The sequence below is a fragment of the Symphalangus syndactylus genome, chromosome 10 (assembly GCF_028878055.3).
Source record: "Symphalangus syndactylus isolate Jambi chromosome 10, NHGRI_mSymSyn1-v2.1_pri, whole genome shotgun sequence".
In the NCBI taxonomy this organism is placed as follows: Eukaryota; Metazoa; Chordata; class Mammalia; order Primates; family Hylobatidae; genus Symphalangus; species Symphalangus syndactylus.
The window spans coordinates 16,908,821-16,926,657 of record NC_072432.2 but is presented as its reverse complement, the minus strand read 5'-3'; the positions used below and the strand labels follow the sequence as shown (position 1 = coordinate 16,926,657).

At 38.1% G+C, this 17,837-nt stretch overlaps 1 protein-coding gene across 6 annotated transcripts in view; it reads left to right on the top strand.

Annotated features, from left to right (window-relative positions):
- The window catches only part of USP6NL (USP6 N-terminal like), a 151,951-nt gene that overhangs the window by 115,280 nt on the left and 18,834 nt on the right, over window positions 1–17,837 (top strand). For 5 of the 6 annotated variants that reach the window (XM_055296512.2, XM_063610073.1, XM_063610072.1 and 2 more), the window contains 7 exons: window positions 2,466–2,575; window positions 4,826–4,874; window positions 6,492–6,612; window positions 9,822–9,916; window positions 10,506–10,571; window positions 10,670–10,769; window positions 13,766–13,918. In XM_055296512.2, coding sequence (XP_055152487.1) covers window positions 2,466–2,575; window positions 4,826–4,874; window positions 6,492–6,612; window positions 9,822–9,916; window positions 10,506–10,571; window positions 10,670–10,769; window positions 13,766–13,918 — 694 coding nt within the window. The remainder of the gene's footprint in view (window positions 1–2,465; window positions 2,576–4,825; window positions 4,875–6,491; window positions 6,613–9,821; window positions 9,917–10,505; window positions 10,572–10,669; window positions 10,770–13,765; window positions 13,919–17,837) is intronic. The other variant, XM_055296516.2, reaches the window with a different exon arrangement.

The following is a 17,837-nucleotide window of genomic DNA, read 5'->3' as shown; positions in this document are numbered from 1 at the left end:
CCCAGATAGCCTTCCTTCCACTTTTAGCTGAAGTTGGGAACAGTTATGTTTTTATACATATTTATTGGAATTGATTCAAGCAGAAGTCCGTATTACCCATGGTAAATGGGTCAATATAACATATGCATATAAATTCTTATTTATATTAAACATGGTTAAATTTTAATCTCCCATCTGTTTAAACATGGGAGATTCAACATACTCATTTAGCTCCCTTTCCCTTGAAATGCCACTAAATTGACAGCAGAGTTTTTATTATAAAAAGGCAAACCCACAGAAATAAGAAAATGGGAGATGCTTAACAGCTACCAGTTTTGGAAAATGAGAATGCAGACAGACATTTAGTAAACTTAGCAAACCTGAGGAAGCTAAATCCTAGGCTGGCAGTGGGAATTGGAGAAGCAACCTGATTAATAGCTCAGAATCTCCATAAGTCTTGGTAATTGCCAACTGCAGGAACCTCTGGAAGTGGAGGTGAAGCTAAACACAGAAGTGGTTGAAAGTCTGTTTCAGAAGCAGTTAGAGCTCCTTAGCCCCCTCAGTGCTGGCCCAAGATTGGAGGTTTGTTATTTGGCAAGGATGAAACAGAGGGCCTCTGGACTGGGGAAAACGCAGACCTTGCTGAGGGTGAGCTGCTGTCATGAAAGCAGAGGAGTTGAGTAGTTTAAATTTTGGACAGTCCAGCCTTTTTCCCCAACTCATCTCCCAGATCACTGGCAGCCAGGCGCTTGTCTTCCTGACAGGAGATTGGAAGAGCCTTCTCTGGGGGATGTGATCAGCATAAGAAAATAACCCCAAAGGTACTGACTTCAGGGAACCCCAGTCCAACTGCTTGGCCACATCCCTCCACGAGCAGGATCACAGTCAGGAAGCCTCACCCGGGCATGCAGCTTTTTTGTGTCCCACTTTTAAACAAAAGCAGAAAACGAAGTATTGCTGTTCATTTGAAGAAGGGAGCTAACGTGAAAGACAAGTGGAAGCAAATGAAGAAAGCAGCTTGTAAGGAACAGATTATAGTGTAAAGAAGAGAATCTAAAAAACTATTTTTAATATCTTCAGAGAAAAATAGATACTGCATCCATAAAACAAGTAAAGAATGCTATAAAAAGGAACACTCAAAAACAACAGAGCTTATGAATATAAAAAATATTAGAAATGAAAAACTTAATTGAAAATGACAATTGAAGAAATTCCCAGAATGTCAGTTATACAAGCAAAGAGATGTAAAATAATACAGAAAAATACAAGAAAATTAGATGATAGCCTAGGAGTTCCCAGACTGTAATAATAAGAATTTCAGAAAAAGAAAATGGGAATGGAGGGAGGGGAAGATGAAGAAATTGACAAATGAATTGTTGAAGATGTCTGAGAGCTGAAAGATTTGGGTGGGAGTTTTTAAAATTGGAAGGATTCACTAAGTGCCCAACCCTGTGGATAAAAATAGATCCAAACCCAGTACTGAAATGTGAAGTTTCAAAACATGGAGAGAGAAACTCCTACAAGCTTCTAGAGAGAAAACGCAAATTGCACATAAAGAAACACAAATTAGAATAGCAACACTGAAAGTCAGAAGACAGTGAAGCTGTGCCTTTTGAGCAAAAATATTTTCCAACTTAGAATTCTAAAGCAGCCAAACAGTTAAATAAGAGGGTAGAATGATCAAATATTCAAAGTTTCAAAAACTTTATCTTCCATACAGCCTTTCACAGGAGCTACTAAAGAGTGTGTTCCTGCAGAGCAAGGGAAAAACCCGAGAAAAAAAGATATGAGACTGGGAAACAGGGGGCCCAACATGAGAGAAAACCACCCCAGCAGGTGGAGAAGGGAGGCTCCAAGGCCTGAGCTGTGTAGCAGGCCCAGAGGTCAGGCCGCACAGGCAGGAGCAGGCCCAGAGGTCAGGCTGTACAGGCAGGAGCAGACCCAGAGGTCAGGCCGCACAGGCAGGAGCAGCAGACAGCAAGATGAAGCTGGTGGAACACCTACTCTACTGGAACATCACCCGAGGAGATTATACCATTTATAGTGAGTTTGGGATTGAATTAGGTGGGAAACGAAGCAAATTGAGAAAAAAGGCAATGATTAGCTTCAAGGAAAACAAAAGCATCATCCTGGAAAGAAACAAGAAATCATAATAGACTGCATGGCTCAGCCAGGAAGAGCTTTCACATAGTTCAGTAATGCCAACTCTGAAAAGTTCTCTATCCTAAATTAATATCTAACTAGATAGACAGGATGGAAGGGAAGGAAGGTAGGGGAAGAGGGGGAAGCAGGGAGTAGGAGAAATGGGGGAATGGAGGGGAGGGAAAGTTTCTGTTGTTACCTTTTTATATATATGGTTTTGATTTTTTAACCATTGAATGATTTTTTTAAACCAAAAACTTTTTAATGAGAATTATTATTTGTCATAGACTTTTCAACAACTAATTTCCATAACAATCTGTTCTCTTCTCTCTTTTTCTCTTCAGAAATTAAAACACAGAGCACGGGGCTGTTCACCTGACATCAGACAAATAGACCTGGATGTCAACCGCACATTTCGGGACCACATTATGTTTAGAGACAGATATGGTGTTAAGTAAGTAAAGTTTAATATTATGAAATGTTAATCGCATTTATAAGTAGTCTTTATTAACTTAAAATTAGAATGCCTTTACAGACTGTGATTTCGATTTAGGTCCTAAAGGTTTAAGCTTTTGCAGATCATTAGCGTCCATGTTGTGTGAAACTTAAGATCTAATTGAACTTAAATTTTTTAACCTTTGACATAGCACGTGCTATAAAATTGGTAAAGACTCCTTTTATAATCTGGGAATTCTTAGAAATATGGTAGATACTTTTATTAGAAGTCATAGAAGAATGACAGAGTGTGTAAAAACTTTGTCAGTGATAAATATATCTCTATAACCTTGACCCCCATGCATAAATGAAACTTTTTTTAAAAAAAGGGAAATGAAATGAAATGAGAAATTAATGAATTGATATATCATTGCTATGACAACTTATAAATGAAAAGTACAGTTTTGCTGATCTCTGTATCAGTCAGAGAGTCTAACCAGGAAACAGAAACCAATAGGAGATACATGTTAGGACATTTCAAGGTATTGGCTTCTCCAGCTGTCGGGGCTGATTAGGCAAGGCCAAAATCCACAGGGCAGGCCATTGGAAAGGACAGTCTGGGCCTCAGGCATGAGCTGAAGCTTCTGGCCACAGGCAGAGTTTCTTCTTCAGGGAAGCCTCAAATCTGCCCTTGTGGCCTTTCAACGGATTGAATGAGGCCTGCCCAGATCTTCTAGGATAATCTCTCCTACTTAAAGTTAACAGATTACGGATTTTTATCAATCTACAAAATATGTTCCCATTGACACCTAGATCAGTGTTTTGGATATCTGGGGATTGTTGTTTAGCCAAGTTGACACCCAAAGCCAACCAGTGCAGTCCAGCCTTGTCAACTTGGCACTCACACACACCACCTTAAACCATTCTTAATTTCCAAGTAAGATAGTAACCAAGTCATCCTTCCACCTAACATGATACCACTATTCTGCTCACAACTGAAATGTGCTAATTCTTTCCCCGCATGAGGATGCCAAGTCCTTGGGAGATGAGCATACTTCTGCTTTAGTATCCTGTAACTTACATGCTGTGGTGTAAAGTTGACTATTATTAAGATACCTTACGTTGGATGATAAGGGAAAAGAGAGGGAGGAAGAAAATATTTGTTGGTATATATACAAGCATATTTACCACAAAATAAGGAAGAAATACTCATAACAATTGTAGCAGTCATTTCTGTGACTGGTCGTGTGGTCACAGGTGGTATTTATAATGCCCCGTTTCACTGCCCATTCCATATTCCCTTTGCCCTCAGCACGCACCTCAGATGGTTGTGGTTCCTTACCTAGAGGGATGACTCAAACCTTCCTTACTGAAAATCTGGACCTAGCCGTTCTGCCTGAATTAGTAGTTTTCCATTGACTTTCATCACAGGGCTCAGTAATATTAGTAAGAGATGCCCCAAGTGTTCTCCTGCATTCCAGATGTACTCCTCCTTGTGTCTGTTGTGTCATAGCAGCTCATGTTCCCCTTAGTAATCAGGATAATCCCCCCAGCCCACACCGCCATGTCCTTCTTTGCCTGTTGGTTCAGAGGCATAAGGGGCCCAAAGTGGTTGGGTGGCAGTTTCAGCTTCTGGGTCAGTGGAATCACTGTTATGTCTCATGGTGGAAGCATTCCTCCTTTTGGAACTAAAATCTCTAGACCAGCAGAACCCAAGCTTGCAGGGGCAAGAAGCAGACGCTTTGCTAGTAGATCTCTAGAGAGAATGATGAGTGGAGCCACTCCTACTTCCAGCCTTTGAATCTTGGATCCCTGAATCCTGGCTATGGGAAAAACAGCACCTTGAAGTGGAGCCTGATATGGAGCATATTCAGCATCCCAAGGACATCACCCCAGCCTTGTAGGGTATCGTACCTTGCTGGCAATGTCACTGAGCCTTCAAAAGGCCGTTCCACCATTCTGTCAAGCCAGCTGCTTCTATCAGAAGGGTCTCAAAGTGAGATAGATCAGTAAAAGAGGCCAACAAATTTTAGGAATTTTGGTCTTTTGTGTTTTCTTGGTATAAATCCTTTCAGAATGAATATTATCTAGTCTTGAATTTAGACTTTTTAGAGTGTTGTTTGAATTTGAACTTGGGATAATTTATTACATTAGTAATTTTATCTGGATTATCTGTTTTCAGTCAGTCTTTGGTTTTTTTTTTTCAGTTTGTAATTTTTAAAATATGTGAAATTACTAAATTGTATTTAATGTAAATTTTTTTCTCTAGGCAACAATCCTTATTCCATGTTCTTGCTGCCTATTCTATTTATAATACGGTAAGTTGGTGCCTGCCTGCCCAAGGTCTTTGAGTTGTATTCTGAGGCACTCCCTACCTAACAGGGCCCTGTGGCACATTTCTGCATCTCAGAGCTAGGTGGTCTCCACAGTCTCTTTAGTTCTGTGGATCTTTTTAAGCTGAAACCCTGTGATAACCCTAGGGCCTTAGAGCAGAGCTGATTCTGAAGTGGAAGAACCTAAATATGACCACAGTACGCCAGTGAGTCTCACCTTTTCTCTCCCCTTCATATTGTTTTGCTTTGTAATGTTCTGTGTTGTTTTGTTTTTATTTTTAAGTAGATATACAGGGTAGAAGGACGGGAAGTGGGTGGCTTGGTTAATTTTTGTTTGGCTTTTTATAACTCTCTTTGCTCTTGGGAGGTTACCTTTCACAATCACTTTTATCTGTTAGGTGAGGTCCAAACAAGATAACTGTGCCCTTACTGGCTATCCCCAGGAGGAGGCTAAATTCTTTGGTAATAGACATGCTGTTCTTAAGGCATTCAGCATTGTTGGGGGAGAAGATAATCTGGGATAGATTAATTTGTGTTGGACTTTAATGTGGGTGTTAAATGAATACTTGCTGACTAGGTCCCAGGGAGGACCTTTGAACCTTGGGATGTATAATTTCTATTGTAGTTAAAACCTTTAAATTATAAGACCAGAAATTCACTCAAACTAGGAAAAGTTAAAAAGGGGTTATTAAAGGGACATCTCATAGGAAGGAAGCACTAGTTGGGCCTCACCGGAATTGGAGCTGGAAGGTGGAAAGCGTCTGGTGAGAAGGAAAGCTGCACCCTCCATCTCTCCCATTCTGGGGTCCACTCAGTATCTCAGATGATCTCTGTGAACTCTTGAGTTCACTGTTTCTCTTTCCAGGTTGCTTTCTTTGCATACTGGCCAGTTATACTGTGGCTCAGATTGCACCCACGGACTCAGTGTGAGCATTCTGTTCCAGCATATACCCCCATCTGATTACAGTCTCTGGCTTTGTTCTTTGTTCACATTTCCTAGAGAGAGTGTCTGATGAGTCAGTGCAACCAACTAACTGTTCTCCTGGGGTCAGCTATTCTCTTCTGGTCCATTAGCTGTGGTTTCTGTGGCAAAAGCATGAATCTCTAAGGCCACATCATAAGCAGGGACTATGGGGAGAGTGGGTATTTCTTAGAGAGGAGGCATAGACTGTGCATGGGCATCCCAAAATGTGTCTGCTTAAGGGTTCAGAAATCTAGAGGAGACATGACAGCATACTGGGTATTGTAGGAGGGGAGACTTTGCCAGCAACTGAGCAAAGAAGAGGAATAGTGAGCTAAGAATCATACATAAAGTGAAATAAATATTAACCCTCTTTAAAGAAAGTGTGACAGTATTGAACAGACTCCAATAAAAATATGCAGCAATTTAGACTTTGTCTGTACTTGTACGTTTATTTTTGAGTACAATTTTATTCTCTTATGTGGCGTAATACTGTAAAGAATATAGTATTTGTGTCTAGAATGGACCATTAAACGATGTGTGTAGGCATTTTCTGGTTTTTATAGAGTAGTTTTTTCTCTGTACATATGCATGTAATTCGACTAAACTCCCCAGCTTCTGTGTTCCCCTTCGCTCCCCAGGAAGTCGGGTATTGTCAGGGGATGAGCCAGATCACAGCTTTACTCCTCATGTATATGAACGAGGAAGACGCCTTCTGGGCCCTGGTCAAACTCTTCTCAGGCCCTAAACATGCCATGCATGGTAAGAAAACCCTGTGCTTTATCTAAACAATCAAGGTAGGGAAAAAAGGTAGATTAAAACAAAACCAAAGATGCTCACGTGAGTTACATACAACAAATTTAATGTATCAGGGCTCGTTGAGTTCATTAGTATTTTTTACTAGTTTCTTCTTTCATTTTTCATTATTGAACTTTTCTAAAACATTTACATTTATTTTCCTTTGTCTTTACTCCAAGGTATATTGCTGGCATTTTAAATTTCTTCCTTACTTGCCCTTGGTCAAAAGAAACTAATTTAGGTTTGGAGGAATTTAAGAACAGGTATATTATTTGGAGAAATAAAAGATGCTTTTAATCAAAACTTTTAGATGGTCATGAAATTATTTCAGTGAAATGTTTACCATTGACTGGATATTGTGATGTATAACACCTTGTCAAAAAAACCATAATTGAGAAACGACACTTAGGTTTTTAAAGGAAAGGTAATAATTAAGTAGTTTTATATTTCAGGTGTAGTTTTTAGTTTTTTTCGCATAAAATTGGTTCCACTTTAAATAAAAGGTTGATAACATGTTCTAGGCACTCGATTATTTTGTATCTCAGAACCCGCTGATTTTTTTGGTTTTCAAGTTAACCCCGTTTATAATAACTTTTTCCTTGTTTTTGCCAAATTAAGCAATGGACTTTATTTCAGAGAGTTTAGATTACAACTGTTGAGACAGGGTCTTGCTGTGTCATCCAGGCTGGAGTGCAGTGGCGTGATTGTGACTCATTGCAGTCTTGACCTGGGATCAAGCCATCCTCCTGCCTCATTAGCCTCTCTAGTATCTGGAACCACACAGGCATGTGCCTCCATGCCTGGCTAATTTTTTAAATTTTTTTGTAGAGATGAGGTCTCCTTATGTTGACTAGGCTGCTCGCAGTCTCCTGGACTTAAGTGAACCTCCCGCCTCAGCCTCCCAAAATACTGGGATTACAGGTGTGAGCTACAGCCCCACCCTTAGATCACAACTTGTCTTGGAAATAAAAGTGGCATTTGTTCATATATTGCAAAATTATTTTCCCAGTGCCATCAAATTTAAATAATTTTTAACACTAGTTATTCTAAGTATTAATATCAAATTTAAAATAATTTTAACACTAGTTATTCTAAGTGGATCTTCCAAGTTCAGTTTGTGAATAAGCTTTGTGTGGTGGGGAACCTGCTATATATTTAACGTACTGTTTTAATATTTTCAAAATTATGACTTTCTATAGCCCATGGTTTGTGAAGTCTCACACTCTGACCATGTGAGGATATTATGTGTGTGTGTAAGAGTGAGGGGGGTATGTATGTGTTTGCAATTGTCTTTCTCCCTTAGTGTTCCTTGCCAATTACTTAACAAATATCATCTACATGGTAACTGGGTCTGGGCACTTTGCATCTAGTAAATAGACTCTAAAAGTAAGACATGTTATTATATTGAGTTGCCATCCAGTAGGCAATATCATTCCAGAAGGCATCTTGAAGAAAGCCGCTCTTCCCTGTCAGTCTTTATTTTGCTTTCCCTTGGGATTGTGTTGCTGATCTGTCTTGAGGTACAATAGAATGCAAATTTAAGTGGTATGTAATTATGTGCAAGACTGTCCAATTTTAGGAAATGGTCATTTCTTTTAAACCTATTTGATAGCTTACCTTCAGCAATTATTGTCACTAGACTAACCTATAAAACAATATTCTACTATCCTAACATTTACACTTAGCATGCAGTTTGGCTCATTATTAAGGGTAAGTTTACACTTACCCTTAGAGATGTTTGTTTCTATGTCTGCCTATGAAATGTTACAACAAAGGGTTACCTCAGTACTTTGCATTTCCAGTGTGAAGGTGGTTTCACTTATAAATGTATGGAATCGAAGCTAAGGCTGAAAATATAAAATATGAGATCTGGAACATCAGTGGAAAATGAAGAACTGTTAGGTTTCTTAGCATTCTTGAGCTAGTTATTACTGAACTTTATCGACTTTTTCAAAATCAGACTTGAAATTTTTTCAACTTCCATTCCTATCACATTGACCATGAAAGTGGCACTGATAGATATGGATTTTTTTTTTTTTTAATGAAACCATTTCACTGAAAAATATTACTAAAGGAGGAATAGAATCTCCGTCTCTGGAAATTTTTACACACACCCTAGAAAACTGAGAACTAGTTAAGAAATAATTCTGCCCAGTAGATGATAAAGCACCATTGCCCAATAGTGTGTGCCTCAGGTTCTTGGTGGAATGGAGTTTCATTTTGGGGCAACAGACTTTCTGGGGGGAAAATGGACTCCAAGATCACATGAGTGTGGGAGACTGAGTGAAAGAAAAACAAGTTTTATTAAGTCTAAAAGGCAAGAACATTAATAAGCTAAAATGCCTCATGAGTATCTAAGGAGGATATAAATGTGTCCTCTGGTTTCTTTTTCAAAAGCGTAGAACGTCTGTTAACGTCTTTCAGAGTTGCACGGAACCCAGGTTGGATCCTAATGTAGAAGAATCATCAAGTCTGTTGAGTGGACTTTCTTTTTAATGGATTGCATAGAATATCATGAAGAAAAATAGATGTAAAGTTCAATGAGTTAAATACACAAAATTAATGCTAACCATTTGTAATTTGTTACTTCTTAGATATGGATTATATTGTATAGTCGCGGGATAAAGTACCATTTTTGATACAACATTGATCATCTAGTGCCTGTATTTTTAGCAGATGTTAAATATAGCTTTTTAGGAAAGGATTAAAAAGCGATTTAAAACTTTGGAAACTTTATACTAATGAAATTCTTAGAGTAAGCCTGAAAAAAAGTAATAAATTGTTACTTAACGTATTAAGAGTAAAACAAAATAACTAGGTAGGGTTGGAATAATATATTAAAAATATGTGCATTTAAGATATGGCCCAATATCTTAAAAGAACAGATAATCTTGATGAATGTCTTCAGTGTCCTTTCTTTTTTTTGAAGGTTTCCCCTTAAATTCAAAAATACAAAGTTATAGAAGATCTTTAGCAAACAAATCCTAGGCTAAAAGTTTCAATACCCAAAGCTTATATACGATTATTTCCTGGGTAGGGAGAAAAAATATTTTGGTAACTACTGGATGTTTCTTTTTATTTTTGACAGTTACAAATGAAAGATGTTGCGTTTTAAGATTGGAGGGTTTTGTTGGTATTGTTTATGAAGTGCTGTTTTTATGTTTGTATTCTAGGCTTTTTTGTCCAAGGTTTTCCTAAACTCTTGAGGTTTCAAGAACATCATGAAAAAATACTGAACAAATTTCTGTCCAAGCTTAAGCAACACTTGGTAGGTAGATGTGACACTGACTTACACCCACCTACCCCCACCCCCCCAAAAAAAAGCTGGGATAATTAAATTGTCTTTGGTCCAATTACCTTATTAATTTATAGTGTCATCCATTTCATTTACTATGCAGTTGTAATTCCCAGTTGTTTACAGAACATTAGATTTGTAAAATTTAATATTGATAGGCTATCACAGTTCTTACTGAGGGATTTGAACTTCTTTGAAACTAATAATACAAATAATGTGATAATTTAAAGATACGGGATCTCCTAGTTGTTTTGGAGGTTTCTTCATTGTACAGAAAATATTTTTTCAGGGTCACAGAAACTCGTTGTTAGTGAACTGTATATATATGCCTTACTATAAAACACAGTAGTTTAGTAAAACAAAGATAGCTCACTGTAAAATATACTAAAGAGAGTCTAAGTGTTGTATTACAGTCCTGTCATAAGAGGAATTTATTCTTGGAGTGATTTTGAGAAGTAAATGTGTTTAGCTTTGATAGCTGCATCCAACAGCTTTCCTTAGTATTATTTTGTTAAATTTAGTTTGCTACAATCCAGAAATTGTGAGCTCTTTGTTTTCTCAGGATTCTCAAGAAATCTACACAAGTTTTTATACAATGAAATGGTTTTTTCAGTGTTTCCTTGATCGTGTAAGTATTTATTTACAAAACTCAGTCATAAAATTATAAATACAAGGTGAGGGGAAGCTGTTAACCTTATTTTTGTTTTGTTTTGCTTTTAATTATAGACTCCCTTTACACTAAACCTCAGAATATGGGATATCTACATCTTTGAAGGAGAACGAGTTCTTACTGCTATGTCTTACACAATCTTAAAATTACACAAAAGTAAGAAAATGCTTAAACTCTAAAATTTCATCAAAAATTGAGGCTTATTTAACCTTGATTTCTCATTCCCCACCCTACTTCAAATTCATTGTCTTTTAATAGTGGTTTAAATTTTTTTTGAAAATCAGTGGAGAAATTACCATCAATTGGTAATGTACTTTTGTAAGTTCTTTCTCATGACCAGAAGCTTACTTCACTGCAAAGGTCTTTGGTTCTTTTCTGTTTATATCAGTGTTATTTTCACACTTTTATAGAATGCAGTTAGTTGGTTTCACTAGTAATATTTTTCGTTAAGTATTTGTTTCCACTGGGATCCCTTGTCCTTTTCATCAGTCTGAATCTCAAGTTTGTGGTAAGAGAAGGAAGACCAAAGAAACCAGGCCCCTTAGTTCAAGGGGCTGGAGAGAACGTTTTCTATTACTGTTTCCTTCATCCAGGGAGAATAGCACCCTGCTGAACTGTAGGTGGGAGCACACAGACCCACTTCTCTACCTCAGTGGATTATGGCCTCTGGGGCAAGTTCAGCCAGTGTCTATAGGCAGATAAATGCAGCAAGATTAAAAAAAAAAAAAAAAAAAAAACTGGAGAATTTTTAGTCTTCAGTTGCAATATATTTTAAGGGCTCTATAAATTTGATATGTTATGCCTTACTTTAAAATAAAGAAATGAGATTTTTTTCATGAAGAACCTTATTCATCTTTAAAGTCTCAATTCAGCCTTAAAAATTCTGTGACTTCTCTTGTAGCTATGCAGAAAAGAAAATCATCAAAAGCTCTAGAGCTTCATATGTACACGTACTTCTTATCTAGGTCATACCACATAGTTTCATGTTCATTGTGCACTCAACTCTCTTAGGTTATTCTTGAATGATCTGTTCTGCTTCCCAATTAAATTATAAACTAACTGAGTGCACAGGGTCTTGTTTATAGTTTTTCTCTCTGCTGTGCTTGGCATTGTTCTAAGTACATGTTACGGACTTTACTATAAGATTGGTTGGTTGCTTACTTGAAAAGGCATGGACTGCAGGAGTGCCAGATTATCCATACTTCAGATAGGAATGAAAATGCCCTTTAAAAGCACTTTTGTTATGTTTAGTTTTTTCAAGAAAAGGACTCAGAATTGTTGTGGTTCACTTCCTTTATACTCATTTCCCCAACTAATGCACCAGAACAAAACAATTGACTATGAATTGTCTTCCAGGATTCAGGTCTGTCATCTGATCTCGTGAAATCTCTTTTCCTTCCTCCCCGCCCCTGCCCCCGACACCGCCTTTTGCCTCCCCACCCCCCACCTCCCTCCCTCCCTCCCCCTCTCCCCTTCTCCCCTTCTCCCCCTCTCCCCGTCTCCCCTTCTCTGTCTCTGTCTCTCCCCCTCTCCCCGCCCCGTCCTCCCCCCCCCACTTTCTTTCTGGATTGTTAAGGGATCAAAATAGAGAACAGAAGTGCAGTTTTTATTAAGAGTTGTTAGCTTAATGTTCCCTCAAGAATGAGGAAGTAAAAACATAATATATTTCTTTGTAGCTCTCATCTGCTTCTTAAATTGTTCTACTTATATGACCCTTGGTTAATTTTGACAAGTAAAAAGTTTCTTCACCCTTATAAATAAACGTTAAGCATAGCAACTACTTTACCTGCTACCGTATCATTAGACTAAATGAGCTGTGGACAGATCTGCTGCTGTGTGTTTTTCTTGGTTAGAGACTTACATGAAGTTCCGTCTCCACCATATAAAGCTTCCGAAATGGAAGGGTGGCTGCGGGATGGGAGGAGATGCTGGTTCAAGTTTCAGTTAGACAGGAGGAATAAGTTCTGGAGAGCTATCATACAGCATGGTGACTATAATTTATAATAATGTACAGTATACTTGAAAATTGCTGAGAGTACATCTTAAATGTTCTCACTACAAAAAGATAAGTATGTGAGGTAATGATGTGTCAATTAGCTTGACTTAGTCATTCCACAGTGTATACATATATCAAAACATATTGTCTATCACAGATATATACAATTTGTCATTAGCCAATTAAAAAAGAAAAACTCTTTCTGGGCATATTAACCAATAGTTGGCTAAAGCTCATAAGAAATTTTTTCCTTCCTTTTTGTTTTTTTTCTTACTGATTGTCTTAAAAATACGTTGTTACTGGAGGTTCATCACACAGTGGTTTTAAATAGTAAAAAATCAAAAACCACCTAAATGGCCATTACTAGAAGACTGATTAAGTAAATTACAATGCATACATATAGTACACTCTTTTACAGCTGTTGATGATGTAAAATCATATTTGTTGAAATGAGAGATATCAGTGATACATTATTGAATGGGAAAAAAAGCGAAAAGGGGAATAACTTGAAAAGTATAATTTGGATTCTTCAATTGATATACATAAATACTTGTAAATACCCGGATCTACCTGTAGGGTATTATGTAATGAGGTGTATTATGTAGGTTATTATGTAATGAGCAGATTTTTACTTTCTGCTTTGTGTTCATATTTAATTTGAATGTCTTTTTCCAAGAAAATGAATTTCATAAGTAGAAATAAAACTCACAAAATTAATAATCCAGATGTTCTGGGAAATTCTGAAACAGTAAGAAATGCAGACTTAAAAATGGGGCTTGTTGGAGCTCCATATCAATAAAAGAGAAAGGCCTCATGCCGGCTGAGGTAGTCTTTTTGTGTCTGTCTCTAAGAAGCTCTTGCCCTGGGGTAATACTAATGCCTAGGTGTGGTTATTCCAATGAGGAAGTATTAGCCAGTATTATCCTCCCATCCTTTCTCCCAGTAAACTTTCCTGCTTTTCTCTGTGGCTGCTTTAATATCAGGCAATATTTTTGTCTTACTGAGTTTTAATGATGTCCTCAATGCCATATGTAAGTTGTATGCTGTTTTGTGCCCTTTTTAATGCCCTTTTACACTACACCTGAATATAATAGAATATCTTCCTATCTAAAGTAGCTATTGACTCGGCATTTTCATTTCTCTTATCCTTTCTTAGAACATCTAATGAAATTGTCCATGGAAGAACTTGTAGAATTTTTTCAGGAGACCCTGGCAAAGGATTTTTTCTTTGAAGATGATTTTGTGATAGAGCAACTTCAGATTTCTATGGCAGAACTAAAGCGGGCAAAGTTAGACCTTCCAGAACCTGGTAAGAATTACCCCAATACTTTATATCTACATTATAATTAAGATTGGAAGACATGGCATAATTAACATGGGCTGTTTCTTGCCCATAGTGTAAGCATTATACTTGTGATGACATAACGTGGATGAACGCCTTACCAGCTCAGCTGCTTTGGCTTTTTCCTTATTTTAGGGAAAGGCAAGTAAACATAGTAATTAAATCTGTCTCTCCTAATAGATGACTGTACTATTCCTGCTTACATTTAGAAGTTTGGTTGGCAAATACTGTTGTTCGACAGAAGTAGCCATGGTGCTTTAAACTAGCCTGACAATAAGCTTTTTTTGCTTTCTTCATCTCATTTTGTGAAACCATATACAATAGTAAGTAGAGCAAGTAAAAGCCCCATCTTATAGATGAGGAAATGGATACTTAAGTGCCTAAGTGGCTTAAATATGAAGCCACAGAACCACCAAATAGCATTACTGAGACTGGAGGCCAGTTTTTCTGACTACTAGCCCAGGGCTCTTTGTAGTATGCTGCAGTATAGATAATATATTTTATTCACTTACTGTAAGACATTTTTCAGCACCTACTAATAGGTTTTCTGCTAGGTACTACTTTGCTGGGGATTTAAGAACTGAAGAGAAAGATGAGAGCAAGCTCTCAGGGTGTGCACTGGAGAGCTAGATTGTACGAGAATGATAACAGAGGGTGAATGGGGCATTACTAGAGCTAGCTGTAGGGTAAATGGGAGAGGGGCAGAAGGAGGGGAGTGCAGGGAGGGAAGAAAATGAAAATGTCGAAAGATCACAGGAGGAATAACTTTCAAAGTTTCGACCAGATAGTACTTGACCATGTATGTCTTGAGAAAAAGTTACTTTTGCTTTTCTGCTTTCTTACCTTTGTTGCAGTGGATGAGTGTAGTAAGAGGCTAGGGAAGTGGAAGGTCACAGGCGAGAGATTAAAAGTAAAGAAAGTCAGTTATGTATGCCCTCAGGTAGAGGTGAGGTAGATGGCGTTTCCTCATCAGTGTGTCATGTTGGCTGTGTCTGTACAGAAGGACAAGCAGTACTTTCATGGAAAATACATTTTTCCTTTTGATAAAAACCAAGATGTTCGCTTTTATTTACTTAATTGAGAAGGGTCTAATCAGCACTGCTCCGAGGTTTGCTCAAGGTCATCCAGGTTCCTAGGAAGCAACCCTCGCAGCAGTAATGGGGTGTGGGCCTAGGCCTTGTGGAGCGTTGCCTTTGTTAGGTGAGGTCAGCCCTCTCCTGTTCAGTGTAATGACATCCGTTTTCTACCACCATTTATTTTTATTTATTTATTTTATTCTACTATCATTTATTTTTAAATATCTTGCCTCCTCCTAAAAAGAGGTCAAGGCAAATTTTAGTAAAAGCAAATATAGAGGAAAAAATATAGAACTATTTAAACATGAGATAATTCAAAACCTGTGTCATGAATTGCGATGGTGGTGACTTAGCATCTAATTAGCAGCTAATATTTATTGGATATTTACTGTGTGCAACATACCACAGGTGTTGTCTCATTTAATCTCTACAGATAACTCATAAAAGTGCTCATCTACATTGTACAGATAGGGAAACCTAGTAGTAGTAGTCTGTAAGATCATTTTACCAGGGAATGATAGAATGGGGACAGAGAATGGGGCAGGGGAGAAAAGAGGAGGAATAAATAATAGCAGAATCATGCTCTGATCATACTGGCAGTGAAGGTAGAATGGATAAGGCATCTCTACATTTTCTAGCACGACCATCTGCCTTTCATCGCCTGCCTCTCATTCTCTTTAAATTGTTGTGAACTGTATATGGAACACTAAGATAATTAAATGAACATCATACCAAGAAATTTCCATGTCACATCTATCCTTTTAAAAACCTACATGAGGCCGGGCACAGTGGCTCACCCCTGTAATCCCAGCACTTTAGGAGGCCGAGGAGGGCAGATCACGAGGTCAGGAGATCGAGACCATCCTGGCTAACACGGTGAAACCCCGTTTCTACTAAAAATATAACAAATTAGCCGGGCATGGTGGCAGGCCCCTGTAGTCCCAGCTACTCAGGAAGCTGAGGCAGGAGAATGGCGTGAACCCAGGAGGCGGAGCTTTCAGTGAGCCGAGATCGCGCCACTGCGCTCCAGCCTGGGCGACAGAGCGAGATGCCGACTCAAAACAAAACAAAACAAAACAAAACAAAACAAAACAAAACAAAACCTACATGAACATGCCACTTCCTTTTGACTCCTTACATAATGTGGCAGTGTGAACTCCCCCGAGTCATGTGCAATGACGCCTGTTTTCCTAGGCCCACATGAACACATGGTGCTGTTACATTTTAAAATGTTTACTGATTGGATAGAGTCTTCCATTGTTGTTCTGATTGGTAGTTCTTTGAGTATCTTTCTTAGATATCTTTGGGTCATCCTTCTTTCTTTTTCTGTGAACGTCCCCGTTCATCTGTTGCCCATTTTTCTATTGGTCTGTTCATACAGGTTCTTGTTAAGGAGACTGGCCAGTTTATTATGTGTTGCAGACGCCTTCCATACAGCTTTCCCTGTGGCTTCTTGCTTTTGTGTTTTTTGTAAAGAATTTTCCACATGCTGGATGAAGTGTTTTTTCTTAAGTACCCATATTTCTCTTCTAACATTTATATATTTTTAATGCTTATGGGTACAACTTCATTGAGATATAATTGAGTATGATGAAATCTTTAGCTCATCTAGAATTTACTTTTTGTTACAGAATAAGAACTCACCTCTGCTTGTTTTCCAAACCATTAGTCATGTGGATTAGTGGCATTTATTAAATTACATTTTGGCACTCTATTCTGTTCCATTGCTCTCTGCTTTTCCAATTACACTTTTTAAATATGACACAGGGTCTCACTCTGTTGCCCAGGCTGGAGTGTAATGGCGCAATCATGGCTCACTGCAGCCTTGACCTCCCGGCTCAAGTGATCCTCCCACCTCAGTCTCCCCAGGTGGCTGGGACTACAGGCACATGCCACCATTCCTGGGTAACTTTAGTTTTTTTTGTAGAGGCAGGGTTTTGCCATGTTGCCCAGGCTGGTCTCAGACTCCTGGACTCAAGCAATCTGCCCACCTCAGCCTCCCAAAGTGCTAGGATTACAGGAGTATCTGGCCTCCAGTTACACTTTGAATATCTATTAGGGCAAATGTCCCCTCATTACTTTGTATTATTTTGTCAAGTTACAAAAAAGAATCCACTAGTATTTTAGTGGTATTCAGATACAGTGTTTTATTAATATTGAGATTACACTGACATTAAGGATTTTTGAGAGAAAATTGGTGTTTTAAAAATTGAGTTAGAAATAAGTAAAAGCTTTTATTTTATAGTTGTTGGGGCTTGTTTTCTTCATGTGACTGTGAGACATTTCTGGTCTCACATTCTGCCCCCCACATGTGTACCATATGAAACGTGGCTGTCAGCAGGTGGTCACTGGACAACCCTAGGTGTGCTACAGACCTGCCATTTCCCCACAGCCTCAGGTGCAGGGGCTCTGCAGAGGAGACCCTAAGAGAGTGAAGGCAGGGGTGCCACGTCCTACGGGGGATAGTTGTATCTTTTATTGCTATTGCAAGTTGAAGCTTTTCTTCCATTTCTTTCTAACTGATTAGGAAAACTCTCGGAATCCTTTTAATAATATTTTTGTAGCCAATATATTTGATCAATTATCTTAGGTTTTCTAAGATTTAAGATACACAATCTTATTTTCAACAAATAATAGTTCTTCCTCTTTTCAGTATTCATGCATCCTATCTCTTTTTTAGAGAATAGCTAGAAAGTATTCAGCTATTATTATTTTTATGTTTTCTTGAAAAATTAAAGTGCTTGCTCAGTTTTTTTTAATGCCTTTTGAACATAAGTTAATCATTTTTTTCCCTTTAAAACCTTTTCACG